This window comes from Cervus elaphus, chromosome 24, assembly GCF_910594005.1.
Source record: "Cervus elaphus chromosome 24, mCerEla1.1, whole genome shotgun sequence".
Lineage (NCBI taxonomy): Eukaryota > Metazoa > Chordata > Mammalia > Artiodactyla > Cervidae > Cervus > Cervus elaphus.
In genome coordinates, this window is record NC_057838.1 from 65,258,424 (window position 1) to 65,274,477 (window position 16,054).

Sequence of the window (16,054 nt, forward strand, 5' to 3'; positions counted from 1 at the left end):
GGACCGCATGCTCAGGCATGGGGACAGCAAGCCTCTTCACGCTCAGGGTTTTTTCTTTCCCTGGTTTTTAGTAGTTACAGGCTGTACATAGCAGGGGCAGTTTCTCACCTTCCTGCTGATTCCCTCAGTGGTAATTCCAGATTTTCTGCCTCCAGAGGCTCGACATGCTGTCTGCAGAGATCTCAATCACTGCAGTGAGTGGTGTGAATGCTCCTTCCAGTCAGGGTCACAGGTGCTGTGAGGTGCTCCTCCATTAGGGTGAGTAAGGCCCTCCACCCGCAAACGGGCGTAAGTGGACAGGGCAGGCTTTTATCAGCCCGTCCATAACAGGCGTATCCTCAGGGTGAGTGAGTAGTGCAGGGGAGACAGCTGCAGCCCTGGCGGCCCAGCGCACGGCTCTGTGCACACGGAGCTCTGCAGGGTGCCTGCAGCAGAACTCGGGTAGGGGCACGGTGCCCGACAGGTGTGTGAGAGGCTTGGCCAGGCCCCCGGGGACCTGGTCTGCATCTGTGCTCTTCTCGGACAACTAAAAAAGGAGCTCGGTTTTAGGTGGGTTAGGAAAATGCAGGGAGAGTTATAAGCAATATGTGTTTATTTAATTACTCTGGAAACAAATCACACAAATGACACCTGAACATAAAAGGTACTTAAAAATGACCAAAGTATCTTAAAATAACAACCTTCAGATCTTTTCATAGTTTTCCCCTCAGAACAAGTGTGTGTTCAGCTGGACGGTAGGTTACAAACCATATCAGATCATGTTAAGGCAGATGATAGTCCTGTTGTGTCTGTGACTCTCCCGAAGGGGATGGCGCGGGAGCGGGGCGTTCTTCCTCTCCGCCGTCTGGGCTGCTGGCCCAGGGTCTGCAGCAGGTGGAGAACCAGGCACGCTGTGCGCTCACTGCTCGTTCTGCTGTCCCTCTGTGACAGACGTGGACACGGATCCCTGGCCCTTGTTGACGTCACTGATGCACACCCACTGCCCGTCGACCGACTCCTTCCACAGGGTCACCTGCAAGCAGAACACGGCACCCGCTGGAGGAGGCACCCTGCCCTCCTCTCCCTGCGTCCTCAGGAGGAGCGCACACTCCACCTCCATCGGAGACCACAGCTCACCACAAGGGGTAAATCGAGCACTTACATTTGGTGGTTTTTTCAGTGGAGGAACCAAGGTAAGTAAAGGAATAAAAACCCACACAGAGGAAGACAGGGGTGGGGAGAGGGATGTCAGGAAGAGGATGACTCCAGCTGCTCCTGGCTTCATCTGCCTCATGAAGAACTGAGAGCTTCTCAGGGACACGACATGCCTGAACAGATCCTACAGCACGGCACTGAGGCTGAAGTGCCCCACCGCAAAGCCGGAGACCGACTCCATGAGAAGGTGAGAGGTGTGGCCCATGTTTGCCCAGGGCCCCTTTCCAGGGCTGGCAGAGCACCACGCAGAGAGGCTTCTCCTGAGGCTCTGGCACCAGAGTGAGAAGAGAGCTCTCTGCTTGCAAAGAAGTTCCCACTTCGCATATTGGCTGCTCTGGTTTGGCTCCACAGAGACTGCAGTTGAATCTGAGGCTCTGCTGCTGAGACAATAACTGTGCCGGGTAAGGCCTGCCACGGCCAGCACCCGGATCTTGGGGCAGAGTCTGTTCCTGCAGGGAACGTGGGGACACTGAAGGCTAGACATAAGACCACAAACGAGTCATGGTAACCTCACAGCATGGCTCGCCTGATGGCTCAGCTGGTAAAGAATCTGCCTGCAGCGCAGGAGACGCAGCCTCGATCCCTGCGTGAGGAAAATCCCCTGGAGGAGGAAATGGCAACCTGCTCCAGCATTCTTGCCTGGAAAATCCATGGTCAGAGGAGTGGGGCAGGCTACACACACTCCACGGGTTCGCAAAGAGCTGGACACGACTTAGTGAGAAACCTTAGAGCTGCTTCCCAGGCCAGGAACCACTTCCGACCACTCAGGCAGGAGACTGCACTGGCACTCTGTAGAAAAAAACTGAGTCACCTCACTCACCAAGAATCCAGTGCACCCTCTCGCTCAGAAGCTCAAAGTGAGAGCAAGCCTCCTTTGGACCCTGTCCTGCTGTATTGCCAGGACAGGGACGTGACACATTCGGGGTGAGCTGGGGGAAGGACCAGGTGGGCAGTCCTATCCAGATGCTCTAAAACTGTGCCACAAGGAGCTGCTTCAACAGATAGAAAGTACTATCTGTGATACCACTACATTGAGAGGCTCCCAGGTACAGAACCTGAAGCAATGAGTGCTAGAATTGAATCCAAATGTTAATCAGATACAGCACAGAAATACATGGTCTAATCCATAATTAGAGCAGAAAAGAAACAGGAAATTCAGAGAGAATTCCTTGAAATTAATAAAAATGGCAATCGTAACACAATGTGAAAAAAACAATCTCAAGAGTATCCTGGGTGGATAAATCAGGAGGTTGCGATTCATGTAGAGAAACTTCTATTAATAACACAAACCATCAAAAAGACCCTTTTGTAGCCCAGCAGAGCTCTACTACGAGAAAGAACAGGTGAGTGTATAGGGACAGGGGGCCAGCACACAGCGTTCTGAAACTGACACAACGCTCTAAATCTGCAGTAGTCCCAGGTAAAATAAAAAGGAAAAAAGGAAAACCTAAGAGACTATTGTCTACTATGGTATGATGAGGGCTCTGAAACCAGGGCTAATGTCCATCCCTGGAGCCTGAGCTGGCTGAAACCAGGCTGGGGAGTCGAGGGCCTAGGGAGCTGGCAGGGCGGGGCCAGCAGTGATGCCTCTTGGACCTGGACTGCCTGCTGCCTCAATCACCAGACACGCTGGCCATGCAGAGGGTAAAGCACACCCAGTGATCTAAAAGGCGAGTCCCCTGGGCAGGAGATCTGGAAAGACCCGAGTCCCCACAGCCAATTCTGCAAAGGGCTCCCCTCCTCTGGCCTCTGTCCAGGGGCTCAACCCCACCTACACCGGGCAGCACCTGTGTGCTGCGGCTTCCGGGTTTCAATCTAGTGGGTTAACGGTTCAGGAGGAGGAAGGAGACAGAAACCCTGGGATGTCTGCTGTACCCATCAGTCTCGGGACAACCCAGGAACACGTGGTTCCCAACGGTTCAGGAGGCCACACCAACCACCAAGGGCAGAAAGAAATGCTGCCGCCTGTGGCCATTTCCCAAACCAACGCTATTAAAACCATGGTTTCAGGACACTTCGAGCTCACCAGGCCTGTGGGGCTGTAAAAGGCACCCGTTTTCAAGAAACAGGGCCCCAGAATCTCAGGGATAAGAATTCAAAACAGAAACCACTTTCCAATAGCGGGTTGCAGGGTACATTTTCCACGCACTGCTCTCAACCTTAGCACAGAAAGACATGGTTTTCCTGCCCAATTAGTAGAGAGGATCAATAGGAAACATGACGAGGAATCCTGACACCAAACACGAGGGCCATACACAGTGTGAAAGAAGCAACCCAGGGCAGAACCTGGAAAGACGGGAAAACTCCTACACTACTGAGGGAAATGTAAATTGGTAGACCTACTAGACAGAACACTACCAGAGGTTGGTCGAGAATTCAGAAATGGAGATATCACAGTTCAGTCAGAAGGAGTCCTGCTCCTTCTGCAGGGTCTGCAGACACCTGAATTTTTATTAACAATGAGAAGAAAGATAAATACCAACGAAAGATGAACTGGTAAAAATTATGGTACGATATCATGGAGTTAATTCTTCAGCCATGGAAACCCAGAGATGATCCCATGAACCAACTAACACAGATTCAGAAGGCAAATATTTTGTGATTTAAGTTATAGGTGAAACCTAAACAGTGTTAGATGTGAACTTAGTCTGAGTAAAAAACAAAAGGAATTGTTAGTGCAGGGTATAGCGAGCAGATAAATGAGAAGGTCAGGATTCACATATACAAACTCCTGTTAATAAGACAGATAATCTAACAAGAACATACCACACCACAGAGAACTCCAGAGAACACTGTGTCCGTCCTAAGCTATCGAGGTAAAGAGTCTGAGCGGCAACAGCTGTGTGCATATATATAGGTGATCAACACACAGTATTCTGAAACTGATAGAACACTGTAAACCAAGAATACTTCCAGATAAAACAGAAGAAAAAAAAAAAACCTAAGAGACTACTGTCTACTTTGCTGCAATGAGGCCTGTGAAACCTGTGAGAACGTCACATCCCTGGAGCCTGGAGGTGGCTCGAGAAAAGGCTGGCGAGTCTAGGGGCTGAGGTAGCTGGCAGCGGGTGGGTAATGCAGAGGCTAAAGCACACCCAGGGCTCCCAAGAGTTCAGTGCTCTGTGCAGACAGGTCTGAAAAGAGGGCTTCCCATCTCTAGCCTTTCTCCAGAGCAACTCCACGTACGTGAGGAAGCACCTGCTTGCTGCGCTCCTGGGTTCACACCTCTTGAGGTGAAGGGTAGTGGGCAGGAAGGAAGGAGACAGGAACCCTGTACTCCTCAGTCTCAATTACAACCCAGAAACACGTCGTTCCCAGCGGTTCTGGAGGCTGCGTGAACCACAGCAGGGCAGCAAGAAGTGCTGCCGCCTCTGGCCACTGCACAAAGCAACATCATTAGGAAACCCCGGCTTCAGGAGACTTCAAACTCACCAGAACTGTGGGGCTGTCAAGGTGCCTGCTTTCGGGCCCAGTACCTCACGGATAAGAGTTCAAAACAGAAACCGCTTTCCTGTAGTGGGTTGCAGAGATACATTCTCCACACACTGCTCTCAACCTTAGCACAGAAAGACATGGTCTTCCTGCCCAATTTGTAGAGAGGATCAACAGGAAACACCACTAGGAATCCCAACACCAAACACAAGGGCCACCCTTACACAGTGTGAAAGAATCCGTCTCGGAGAGAACCTGGAAAGAAGAGAGCCCTCCTGCACTGCTGGGGTAAATACATATTGAGAGAGCTACTAGGCAGAACACTAAGGAGGTTGGCCAAAAATTCAGAAAGGGAGCTATCATAGTTGACTGAGAAAGAGCCCAGCGGGCACACGGCTACAGACGCCTGAACTTCAAAAGCTACCTGGCACCCCAGGGTCCACTGCACTATTATGTACAATGAGAAAAATGATAAATACTGATGACAGATGAACTGCTAAAAATCGTGATACAGATATAGTGGAATTAACTCCTCAGCAATGGAAGCACAGCTATATGAATGGATCCAGAGATGAGCCCATGAACCAACTAATACAGATGCAGACTGACAAATATTTCATGATTTCCATAACAGGCAGAATCTAAACACTGTTAGATGTGAACTTATCTTAAACGAAAAAGAGAGGCTCAGTAAAGAAGAAAAAAAGGTTAGTGCAGCATTAGGGGGCAGATAAAAGAGAAGGCTGGGATTCAGTTACATAAACTCCTGTTAATAAAATACACAATCAACAAGAACCTACTGCAAGAAAGAGAGAATTCCAGTGGACACTGTATCCTAAGCTATCCGGGTTCAGAATTCAAGAAAGAAGAGGGGTGTGTATATGCACAGGTGATCAGCACCCAGCATTGTGAAACTGACGCAACACTACAAATCAACAACACTCCCAGATAAAACAGAGAGGGAAAAAGGAAAAATCTGAGACTGCTGTCTACTGTTTTGCGAAGAGGGCTCTGAAACGGGCTAATGTCCATCCCTGGAGCCTGAGCTGGTTGGGAAATGAGGCTGGGGAGTGCAGGGGTGGAGGAAGCTGGCAGGGAGACACCAGCAATGATGCACTCTTGGATCTGGAGTTCCTGGTGCTTCTGGAATGCAGTACAGTCACCAGACTTGGTGGGTGATGAGGAGAATACACACACCCCGTGCACCCGAGAGGGCAGTCTTCTGGGTGGGGGAGGTTTGAAAAGACCACGAATCCACGTGGCCAGCTTCCGTGGAGGGCGAGGAGGAGGAAGGAAGGAGACAGGAACCCTGGGGTGTTGGTTCTGCACCCTTCAGTCTCAGTCTCAGACCCAAGAACACGTCATTCCCTATGGTTGTGGAGGCTGCATTAACCAGAGTCGGGCAGAAAGAAATGCTGCCGCCTTGCGGCCATTGCCCCAAACAACAACACTAAAACCGCTGCTTCAGGGCACTCAAACTCACCAGGCGTGTTGGGTTGTAAAAGGCACCTGTCTTTAAGAAATATGCTCTGGGAGGGGTGGTCCTAAGATGGCAGAGGAATAGGACGGGGAGACCACTTTCTCCCCCACAAATTCATCAAAAGAACATGAGAACAATGAGCAAATGCCACAAAACAACTTCTGAATTCTGGCAGAGGACATCAGGCACCCAGAAAAGCAGCCCACTGTCTTTGAAAGGAGGTAGGACAAAATATAAAGGATAAAGACAGAGACAGAGTTAGGGACAACAGATTCATCCCGGGAAGGGAGTCTTAAAAGAGGAGAAGTTTCCAAACACAAGGAAACCCTCTCACCAGTGGGTCTGGGGGAAGTTTTCAAATCTCAGAGGGCAACATAACTGGGAGGAAAAATAAATAAAACCCACAGATGATGTGCCTAAAGGCAAGTCCCAGCAGAGAAGTACCCCAGACGCTGGTATCCGCCACCAGCAAGCAGGGAATGCCCTGAGGGCAATCTGAGGGAGCTAACGTGAGATAGCACCTAAACTGTGGGACAGCCAGAGAGAGAGAACTATCCTGCAAAAAGCCCTAACCTAAGGCACTGCCAGTCATTCACAGAACAAAGGACTGAGCCAATACCAGAGAAGAGCTAGCTGGTTGCGGATCAGCCCATTCCCTGCTGGAGGCAGGGGCCAGGCAGGCGCCAGCCAGAGCCAGAACGGGGCAAACTCAGCCGCAGAGAGGGCATCCCCTATCAAACTGTGAGCTGGCTTCCAGTTTCTAACCAAAGACTTCCTGAGATTCTGGACGGTTGAGATCAGCTCCCCAGAAGAGACACACGGCACACCAGAAACCCGAGCGGCGATAAGATGCACCTCACCCGGGGAGAGTGAGCGCACCACTCACCTGGTCTCCTGAGCTGCTCGGGCATGGGACAGCACAAAACGCAGGCCCAACAGAGTCTGCGCCTTGGTGGAGTACCCGAGAACCTGAACGGCTTAGACCTGGGAAGTGCACGCAACCCAGGGCCCACTCCCTGCAGAGCAACCCGAAGCCTGAGCAGTGTAGATGGGGAAAGCACACAAGCCGTGAGTGGGGGCAAACCCAGTGGGGCTGAGACACTGCGAGCGCTCCCCACACACGCCAGGGATGTTTGTCTGCAGTGTTCCCCTCTCCCCACAGCACGACTGAGCAAGTGAGCCTAAACAAGAGACCACCTTCGCCCCCTTGTGTCAGGGCGGAAATTAGACACTGAAGAGACCTGCAAACAGAAGCCAAGTAAACAGAGGGAACCGCTTTGGAAGTGACAGGTGCCACAGGTTAAAATCCCTGTAGTTAAGACCAACTACATGGGAAGGGGCCTATAGATATTGAGAAGTATAAGCTGGAACAAGGAACTATCTGAAACTGAACTGACCCCACAGTGCCCACAACAGCACCAGAGAAATTCCTAGATGTATTTTTACTATTATCATTCTTTTCTTAATTAAAAAAAAAATTTTTAAGTCCTCTATTACTCCTTTAATTTTCATTCTTATAACCTACTATTACCTTGCAAAAAAAAAGACCCTATTTTTAAAGCAAACTTCATATGTATTTCTTATACTTTTTGTGATTTTTTTATAAAAGAGTCTAATCTCTAGATTTTTAATCTTTGCTTTTTGGTATTTGTTATCAATTCTGTACATTTAAGAATCCAATCTTCAGCACTCATTTTGACTTGGGAGTGTGATTACTGGCTCTCCCCCTTTTGACTCTCCTTCTTCTCCCCCAGGTCACCTCTATCTCCTCCCTCCCTCTTCTCTTCTCAGCCCAACTCTGTGACTCTCTGTGGGTGTTCCGGGCTGTGGAGAACACTTAGGGAACAGAGCACTGCCTAGATCTGTCTCTCTCCTTTTGAGTCCCACTTTTCTCCTCCTGCTCACCTCTATCTCCCTCCTCCCTCTTCTCTTCTCCATGTAACTGTGAAGCTCTCCAGGTGTCCCTCACTGTGGAGAATCTTTTCACCATTAACCTAGAAGTTTTATTATCAGTGCTGTATGGATGGAGAAGTCTTGAGGCTACTGTAAGAATAAGACTGAAAACCAGAGGCAGGAGGCTTAGCCCAAAACTTGAGAACACCAGACAACTCCTGACTTCAGGGAACATTAATTGATAAGAGATGATCCAAAAACCTGCATACCTACACTGAAACCAAGCACCACCCAACAGCCAACAAGTTCCAGAGCAAGACATACCACACAGATTCTCCAGCAACGCAGGAACATAGCCCTGAGCTTCAATATACAGGCTGCCCAAAGTCACGCCAAACCCATAGACATCTCAAAACTCACTAGTGGACACTTCGTTGCACTCCAGAGAGAAGAAATCCAGCTCCACCCACCAGAACACTGACACAAGCTTCCCTAACCAGGAAATCTTGACAAGCCACTTGTCCAACCCCACCCACAGGGAGGAACCTCCACAATAAAGAGGAACCACACACTGCCAGAATATGGAAAGGCCACCCCAAACACAGCAATCTAAACAAGATGAAAAGGCAGAGAAATACTCAGCAGGTCAAGGAACAGGGTAAATGCCCACAAAACCAAACAAAAGAAGAGGAGATGGGGAGTCTACCTGATAAAGAATTCTGAATAATGATAGTGAAAATGATCCAAAATCTTGAAGACAAAATGGAGTTACAGATAAACAGCCTGGAGACAAGGATTGAGAAGATGCAAGAAATGTTTAACAAGGACCTAGAAGAAATAAAAAAGTCAATTAATAATGAATAATGCAATATATGAAATCAAAAACACTCTGGAGGGAACCAACAGTAGAATAATGGAGGCAGAAGATAGGATAAGTGAGGTAGAAGATAGAATGGTAGAAATAAATGAAGCAGAGAGGAAAAAAAAAAAAGAATTAAAAGAAATGAGGACAACCTCAGAGACCTCTGGGACAATGTTAAACGCTCCAACATTTGAATCATAGGAGTCCCAGAAGAAGAAAACAAAAAGACAGACCATGAGAAAATACTTGAGGAGATAATAGTTGAAAACTTCCCTAAAATGGGGAAGGAAATAGTCGCTCAAGTCCCAAGAAACCCAGAGAGTCCCAAACAGGATGAAACCAAGGTGAAACACCCCAAGACACATATTAATCAAATCAACAAAGATCAAACGTTAAAAGCAACAAGGGAAAAACAACAAATAACACACAAGGGGATTCCCATAAGGGTCACAGCTGATCTTTCAATAGAAACTCTTCAGGCCAGAAGGGAATGGCAGGACATACTTAAAGTGATGAGAGAGAATAACCTACAACCCAGATTACTGTACCCAGCAAGGATCTCATTCAGATATGGAGACTTCAAAAACTTTACAGACAAGCAAAAGCTGAGAGAATTCAGCACCACCAAACCAGCTCTTCAACAAATGCGAAAGGATCTTCTCTAGACAGGAAACACAGAAAGCGTGTATAAACTTGAACCCAAAACAGCAAAGTAAATGGCAACAGGACTATACTTATCAATAATTATCTTAAATATAAATGGATTGAATGCCCCAATCAAAAGACAAAGACTGGCTGAATGGATACAAAAACAAGACCCCTATATATGCTATCTACAAGAGACCCACCTCAAAACAAGGGACACATACAGACTGAAAGTGAAGGGCTGGAAAAAGATATTTCATGCAAATGGAGACCAAAAAAAAGTAGAAGTAGCAATATTCATATCAGATAAAAGAGACTTTAAAATAAAGGCTGTGAAGAGAGACAGAGGAGGACACTACATAATGTTCAAAGGATCAATCCAAGAAGAAGATATAACAATTATAAATATATATGCACCCAACATAGGAGCACCGCAATATGTAAGGCAAATGCTAACAAGTATGAAAGGGGAAATTAATACTAACACAATGATAGTGGGCCAGCTAGACCTAATTGATATCTGTATGACAGTTCACCCCAAAACAATGAATTTCATCTTTTTCTCAAATGCACACGGAACCTTCTCCAGGAAAGATCACATCCTGGGTCATAAATCTAGCCTTGGTAAATTCAAAAAAATTGAAATTATTAGATCTCAATTACAGGAAAAAAAAACTATTAAAAATTCCAACATACGGAGGCTAAACAACACGCTTCTGAATAACCTACAAATCATAGAAGAAATCAAAATATGCACAGAAACGAATGAAAATGAAAACACAACAACCCAAAACCTATGGGACACTGTAAAAGCAGTAAGGGGAAAGTTCATAGCAATACAGGCTTACCTCAAGAAACAAGAAAAAAGTCAAATAAATAACCTAACTCTACACCTAAAGCAACTAGAAAAGGAAGACATGAAGAACCCCAGGGTTAGTAGAAGGGAAGAAATCTTAAAAATTAGGGCAGAAATAAATGCAAAAGAAACAAAAGAGACCATAGCAAAAATCAACAAAGCTAAAGGCTGGTTCTTTGAGAAGATAAATACAATTAACAAACCATTAGCCAGACTCATCAAGAAACAAAGGGAGAAGAATTAAATCAACAATATTAGAAAAGAAAATGGAGAATCACAACAGACAACACAGAAATACAAAGGATCATAAGAGACTACTATCAGCAACTATACGCCAATGAAATGGACAATTTGGAAGAAATGGACAAATTCTTAGAAAAGTACAACTTTCCAAAACTGAACCAGGAAGAAAGAGAAAATCTTAACAGACCCATCACAAGCACGGAAATTCAAACTGTAATCAGAAATCTTCCAACAAACAAAAGCCTAGGACCAGACGGCTTCACAGCTGAATTCTACCAAAAATTTAGAGAAGAGCTAACACCTATCCTACTCAAACTCTTCCAGAAAATTGCAGAGGAAAGTAAACTTTCAAACGCCATCACCCTAATACCAAAACCAGACAAAGATGCCACAAAAAAACTATAGGCCAATATCACTGATGAACACAGATGCAAAAATTCTTAACAAAATTCTAGCAAACAGAATCCAACAACATATTAAAAAGATCATACATCATGACCAAGTGGGCTTTATCCCAGGGATGCAAGGATTCTTCAACATCTGCAAATCAATCAATGTAATACACCACATTAACAAATTGAAAGATAAAAATCATATGATTATCTCAATAGATGCAGCAAAAGCCTTTGACAAAATTCAACATCCATTTATAATAAAAACCCTCCAGAAAGCAGGAATAGAAGGAACATACCTCAACATAATAAAAGCTATATATGACAAACCCACAGCAAACATTACCCTCAAATGTGAAAAATTGAAAGCATTTCCCCTAAAGTCAGGAGCAAGACAAGGGTGCCCACTCTCACCACTACTATTCAACATAGTTTTGGCCACAGCAATCAGAGCAGAAAAGGAAATAAAAGGAATCCAGATTGGAAAAGAAGAAGTAAAACTGTTTGCAGATGACATGATCCTCTACATAGAAAACCCTAAAGACTCCACCAGAAAATTACTAGAGCTAATCAATGAATATAGTAATCTTGCAGGATATAAAATTAACACACAGAAATCCCTTGCATTCCTATACACTAACAATGAGAAAACAGAGAAATTAAGGAAACAATTCCATTCACCATTGCAACGAAAAGAATAAAATACTTGGGAATATATCTACCTAAAGAAACAAAAGACCTATATATAGAAAACTATGAAACACTGATAAATCAAAGAGGACACAAATAGATGGAGAAATATACCATATTCACGGATTGGAAGAATCAATATAGTGAAAATGAGTATACTACCCAAAGCAATCTATAGATTCAATGCAATCCCTATCAAGCTACCAATGGTATTTTTCAGAGAACTAGAACAAATAATTTCACAATTTGTATGGAAATACAAAAAACCTCGAATAGCCAAAGCAATCTTGAGAAAGAAGAATGGACCTGGAGGAATCAACCTGCCTGATTTCAGGCTCTACTACAAAACTACAGTCATCAAGACAGTATGGTACTGGCACAAAGACAGAAATATAGATCAATGGAACAAAATAGAAAGCCTAGAGATAAATTCACGCACCTATGGACACCTTATCTTTGACAAAGGAGGCAAGAATATACAATGGAGAAAAGACAATCTCTTTAACAAGTGGTGCTGGGAAAACTGGTCAACCACATGTAAAAGAATGAAACTAGAACACTCTCTAACAACATACACAAAAATAAACTCAAAATGGATTACAGATCTAAACATAAGACCAGAAACTATAAAACTCCCAGAGGAAAACATAGGCAAACACTCCCCAACATAAATCACAGCAAGATCCTCTATGACCCACCTCCCAGTGTACTGGAAATCAAAGCAAAAATAAACAAATGGGACCTAATTAAATTTAAAAGCTTTTGCACAACAAAGGAAACTACAAGCGAGGTGAAAAGACAGCCTTCAGAATGGGAGAAAATAATAGCAAATGAAGCAACTGACAAAGAATTAATCTCAAAAATATACAAGCATCGCCTGAAGCTCAATTCCAGAAAAATAAATGACCTTATCAAAAAATGGGCCAAAGAACTAGACAGAAATACAGATGGCTAACAAACACATGAAAAGATGCTCAACATCACTCATTATTAGAGAAATGCAAATAAAAACCACAATGAGGTACCATCTCATGCCAGTCAGAATGGCTGCTATCCAAAAATCTACAAAAAATAAATGCTGGAGAAGGTGTGGAAAAAAGAGAACCCTCTTACACTGTTGGTGGGAATGCAAACTAGTACAGCCACTATAGAGAAGTGTGGAGATTCCTTAAGAAACTGGAAATAGAATTGCCATATGACCCAGCAATCCCACTGAGGGGCATACACACCAAGGAAACCAGAATTGAAAGAGACACATGTACCCCAATGTTCATCACAGCACTGTTTATAATAGCCAGGACATGGAAGTAACCTAGATGTCCATCAGCAGACGAATGGATAAGAAAGCTGTGGTACATATATACACAATGGAATATTACTCAGCCATTAAAAAGAAAACATTTGAATCAGTTCTAATGAGGTGGATGACACTGGAGCCCATTATACAGAATGAAGCCAGCCAGAAGGCAAAACACCAATACAGTATACTAACACATATATATGGAATTTAGAAAGATGGTAACAACAACCCTATATGCGAGACAGCAAAAGAGACACATATATCTGGACTCTGTGGGAGAAGGTGAGGGTGGGAAGATCTGAGAGAACAGCATTGAAACATGTATATACATGAAACAGATCGCCAGTCCAGGTTCAATGCATGAGACAGGGTGCTCAGGGCTGGTGCACTGGGATGATGCAGACGGATGGGATGGGGAGAGAGGTGGGAGGGGGGTTCATGATGGGGAACACATGTACACCCGTGGCTGATTCATGTCAATGTATGGCAAAAACCACTACAATATTATAAAGTAATTAGCCTCCAACTAAAATAAATTAAAAAATAAATAAACCAGATGGGCAATGTTATCCCCTGCAGCAAAAAAGAAAAAAGAAATATGCTCTGGCATCTCACGGATAATAATTCGAAACAGGCCACTTTACCAAAGCAAGTTGCAGAGATATATTTTCCTCACACAGCTTTCAACCTCAGTAGCTAAACATATGCTGTAACTCCCCAATTAGTAGAGAGAATCAATAGGAGACTCCAACTAGTAATCCCCTGACACCAAACAGAAGGGCCATCCTTACGCAATGTGAAAGAATCAGTCCTAGTGGGAACATAGAAGATGGGAACCCTCCTAGTCTGCTGGCAGAAATGTAACTTGGTAGGCCTACTACGCAGAACATTTTGGAGGTTGGTCAAAAATTCAGAAAGCGAGGTACCATAGTCAACTGAGAAAGATTCCTTCGAGTACAGGGCCTGCAGACAACTAAAGTCAAGAGATAACTGTACCTCCAACTCCTCTGCATCATTTACAAACAGAAAAATGATAAACAAATACAAAAGACAGATGAACTGGTAAAAACTGTGGTACAGATTTACTGAAATTATTTCCTCATCCATGGAAACAAAGGAAAAATGTCAATTGCAGCCATGTGGATGGACCCAGAGAGGATCCCATGAACCATCTAATTCAGATACAGACCAACAAATATTTAGTGATTTCCATAATATGTGTAACCTAAATAGTGCTAGATGTGAACTGCAAAGAGAAAGAGAGTCTCAGTGAAGAAGAAAAAAAACAAAAGGAAGTGTTAGTGCAGTATAGTGAGCAGACAAATGAGAAGGTTGGGATTCACATACATAAACTCCTCTTAATAAAATAATCAACAAGAACTGACTGCAGTGCAGAGAGAACTCCAGTGGACACTGGGTCCTAAGCTATCCAGCTAAAGAATCTGAGAAACCACAGGTATGTGCATATGTTTAGGTGACCAGTACCCAGTGTTCTGACACTGACGCAACACTGTACACCAAGGATACTTCCAGACAGAGAGGAAAACAGGAAAGCCTACAAGAGTGCTGTCTACCGTGCTGCGACGAGGCCGCTGAAACCTGGGGCAATGTCTGTCCCTGGAGCCCGAGCTGGCTGGGAAACGAGGCTGGAGCGGCTGGGGCCGAGGGAGCTGGGAGGGAGGGCCAGCAGTGATGCCCTCTTGGACCTGAGTGTCTGGTCCCTCTGGAAGGCACCAGAGCCAGCAGATATGGGTGGGACATGCAGAGCGCTAAGCCCACTGAGTGCACCAAAGAGGTGAGTCCTCTGGGAGGGAAGACGTCTGTAACGTCCCGGGTCTCCACAGCTCTTGGTGGAGGGCTTCCCATCTCTAGCGTCTGTGCACACACTCAACACCTTGGCCACCCCCCTACGTATTGGGGTTCAGCAGGGGTTGGTATTTTGGGTGCTGAAGGGTGAAGAGGAGGAAGAAAGGAGAAGGAAGCCCTTCAGTGTGTATGCTGGCACATACCATCCCCTTGACATCCCGGGAATATGGCTTTTCCTAAGCTTCTGGAAGCTGCAGTAACCACAGTTGGTCAGGAAGAAACGTTGCTTCCTTGTTGCCGTTTTCCATAACAAGTACTTTAAATCCGGGGCTTAAGGAAGGGTCATATTCGAAAGGCGTGTTGGGTTCTAAATGATACCTGCTGTCAATTAATGACTTTGGGTAGGTAACGTAATAACCATGAAAACAGGGTCCACTTTTAATACGGCAATTTCAAAAGGTACATTTTACTTACAATGCAGTGAAAAAAAGTCACACTAAAGATGTTCAACCTAATATCAGAAATTAAAATCAAGGTGTAGAAATAACAAATACACGAAGAGTGTTCAGAGAAAATGGAACTCTTGTGAGATGCTATAGCAGTGCATTGTGGTAACAGCCTCTACTGAGAACAGAATGTGGTTCCTCAAAATAAAAGACTGATATATTATTGGGCCATTTCAGTCTCTGGCAAATAGGCATAGAAAAGTATAATTGGAAAAGGCACGCAAATGACTACTGCCTCATCTATGCAACAGACTCCCAGAGATAAAGAATACACTTCTGGTTGCCAAGATGGATGGGGTCTACATGAGGGATGGATTGGGAATTTAGGATTAGCAGATGGAAGCTATTATACACAGAATGGATTAACAACAAGGTCCTACCACAGAACAGAGGGAACTACATTCAGTATTTTGTAATAAACCACAATGGAAAGGAACATGAAAGAAAGATGTATAACTGAATGACTCTTCCGTACAGCAGAAATTTACACAACATTGTAAATCAGCTACATACCTCAATTAACAACAACAAAAAAGACACTATGATAAGTCAAACAAGCCACCCACAAAAAATCAAATCTCCTCCTAGAAGGTCCCTAGAATAGTCCATTCATAGCGACAGAGAGCAAGATGAGGGTTGTTGGAAGATGGATGATGTCGATAATAGACATGCTCAAAAGTCTTCATTCAGGCTCCTCCCAAGCTTGCGGTTAGATGGAACACTCAACTGTGCCCTCTACTGGGCAAAGTAAAAAC

At 44.8% G+C, this 16,054-nt stretch overlaps 1 protein-coding gene across 1 annotated transcript in view; it reads right to left on the minus strand.

The window, feature by feature from the left end:
• Positions 1–574: 574 nt before the first annotated feature.
• SEC13 (SEC13 homolog, nuclear pore and COPII coat complex component) overlaps positions 575–16,054 on the minus strand; it is a 43,296-nt gene continuing 27,816 nt past the window's right edge. The window contains exon 9 of the mRNA XM_043886180.1: positions 575–1,012. Within this exon, the coding sequence (XP_043742115.1) occupies positions 899–1,012 (114 nt within the window). The 3' untranslated portion in view covers positions 575–898. The remainder of the gene's footprint in view (positions 1,013–16,054) is intronic.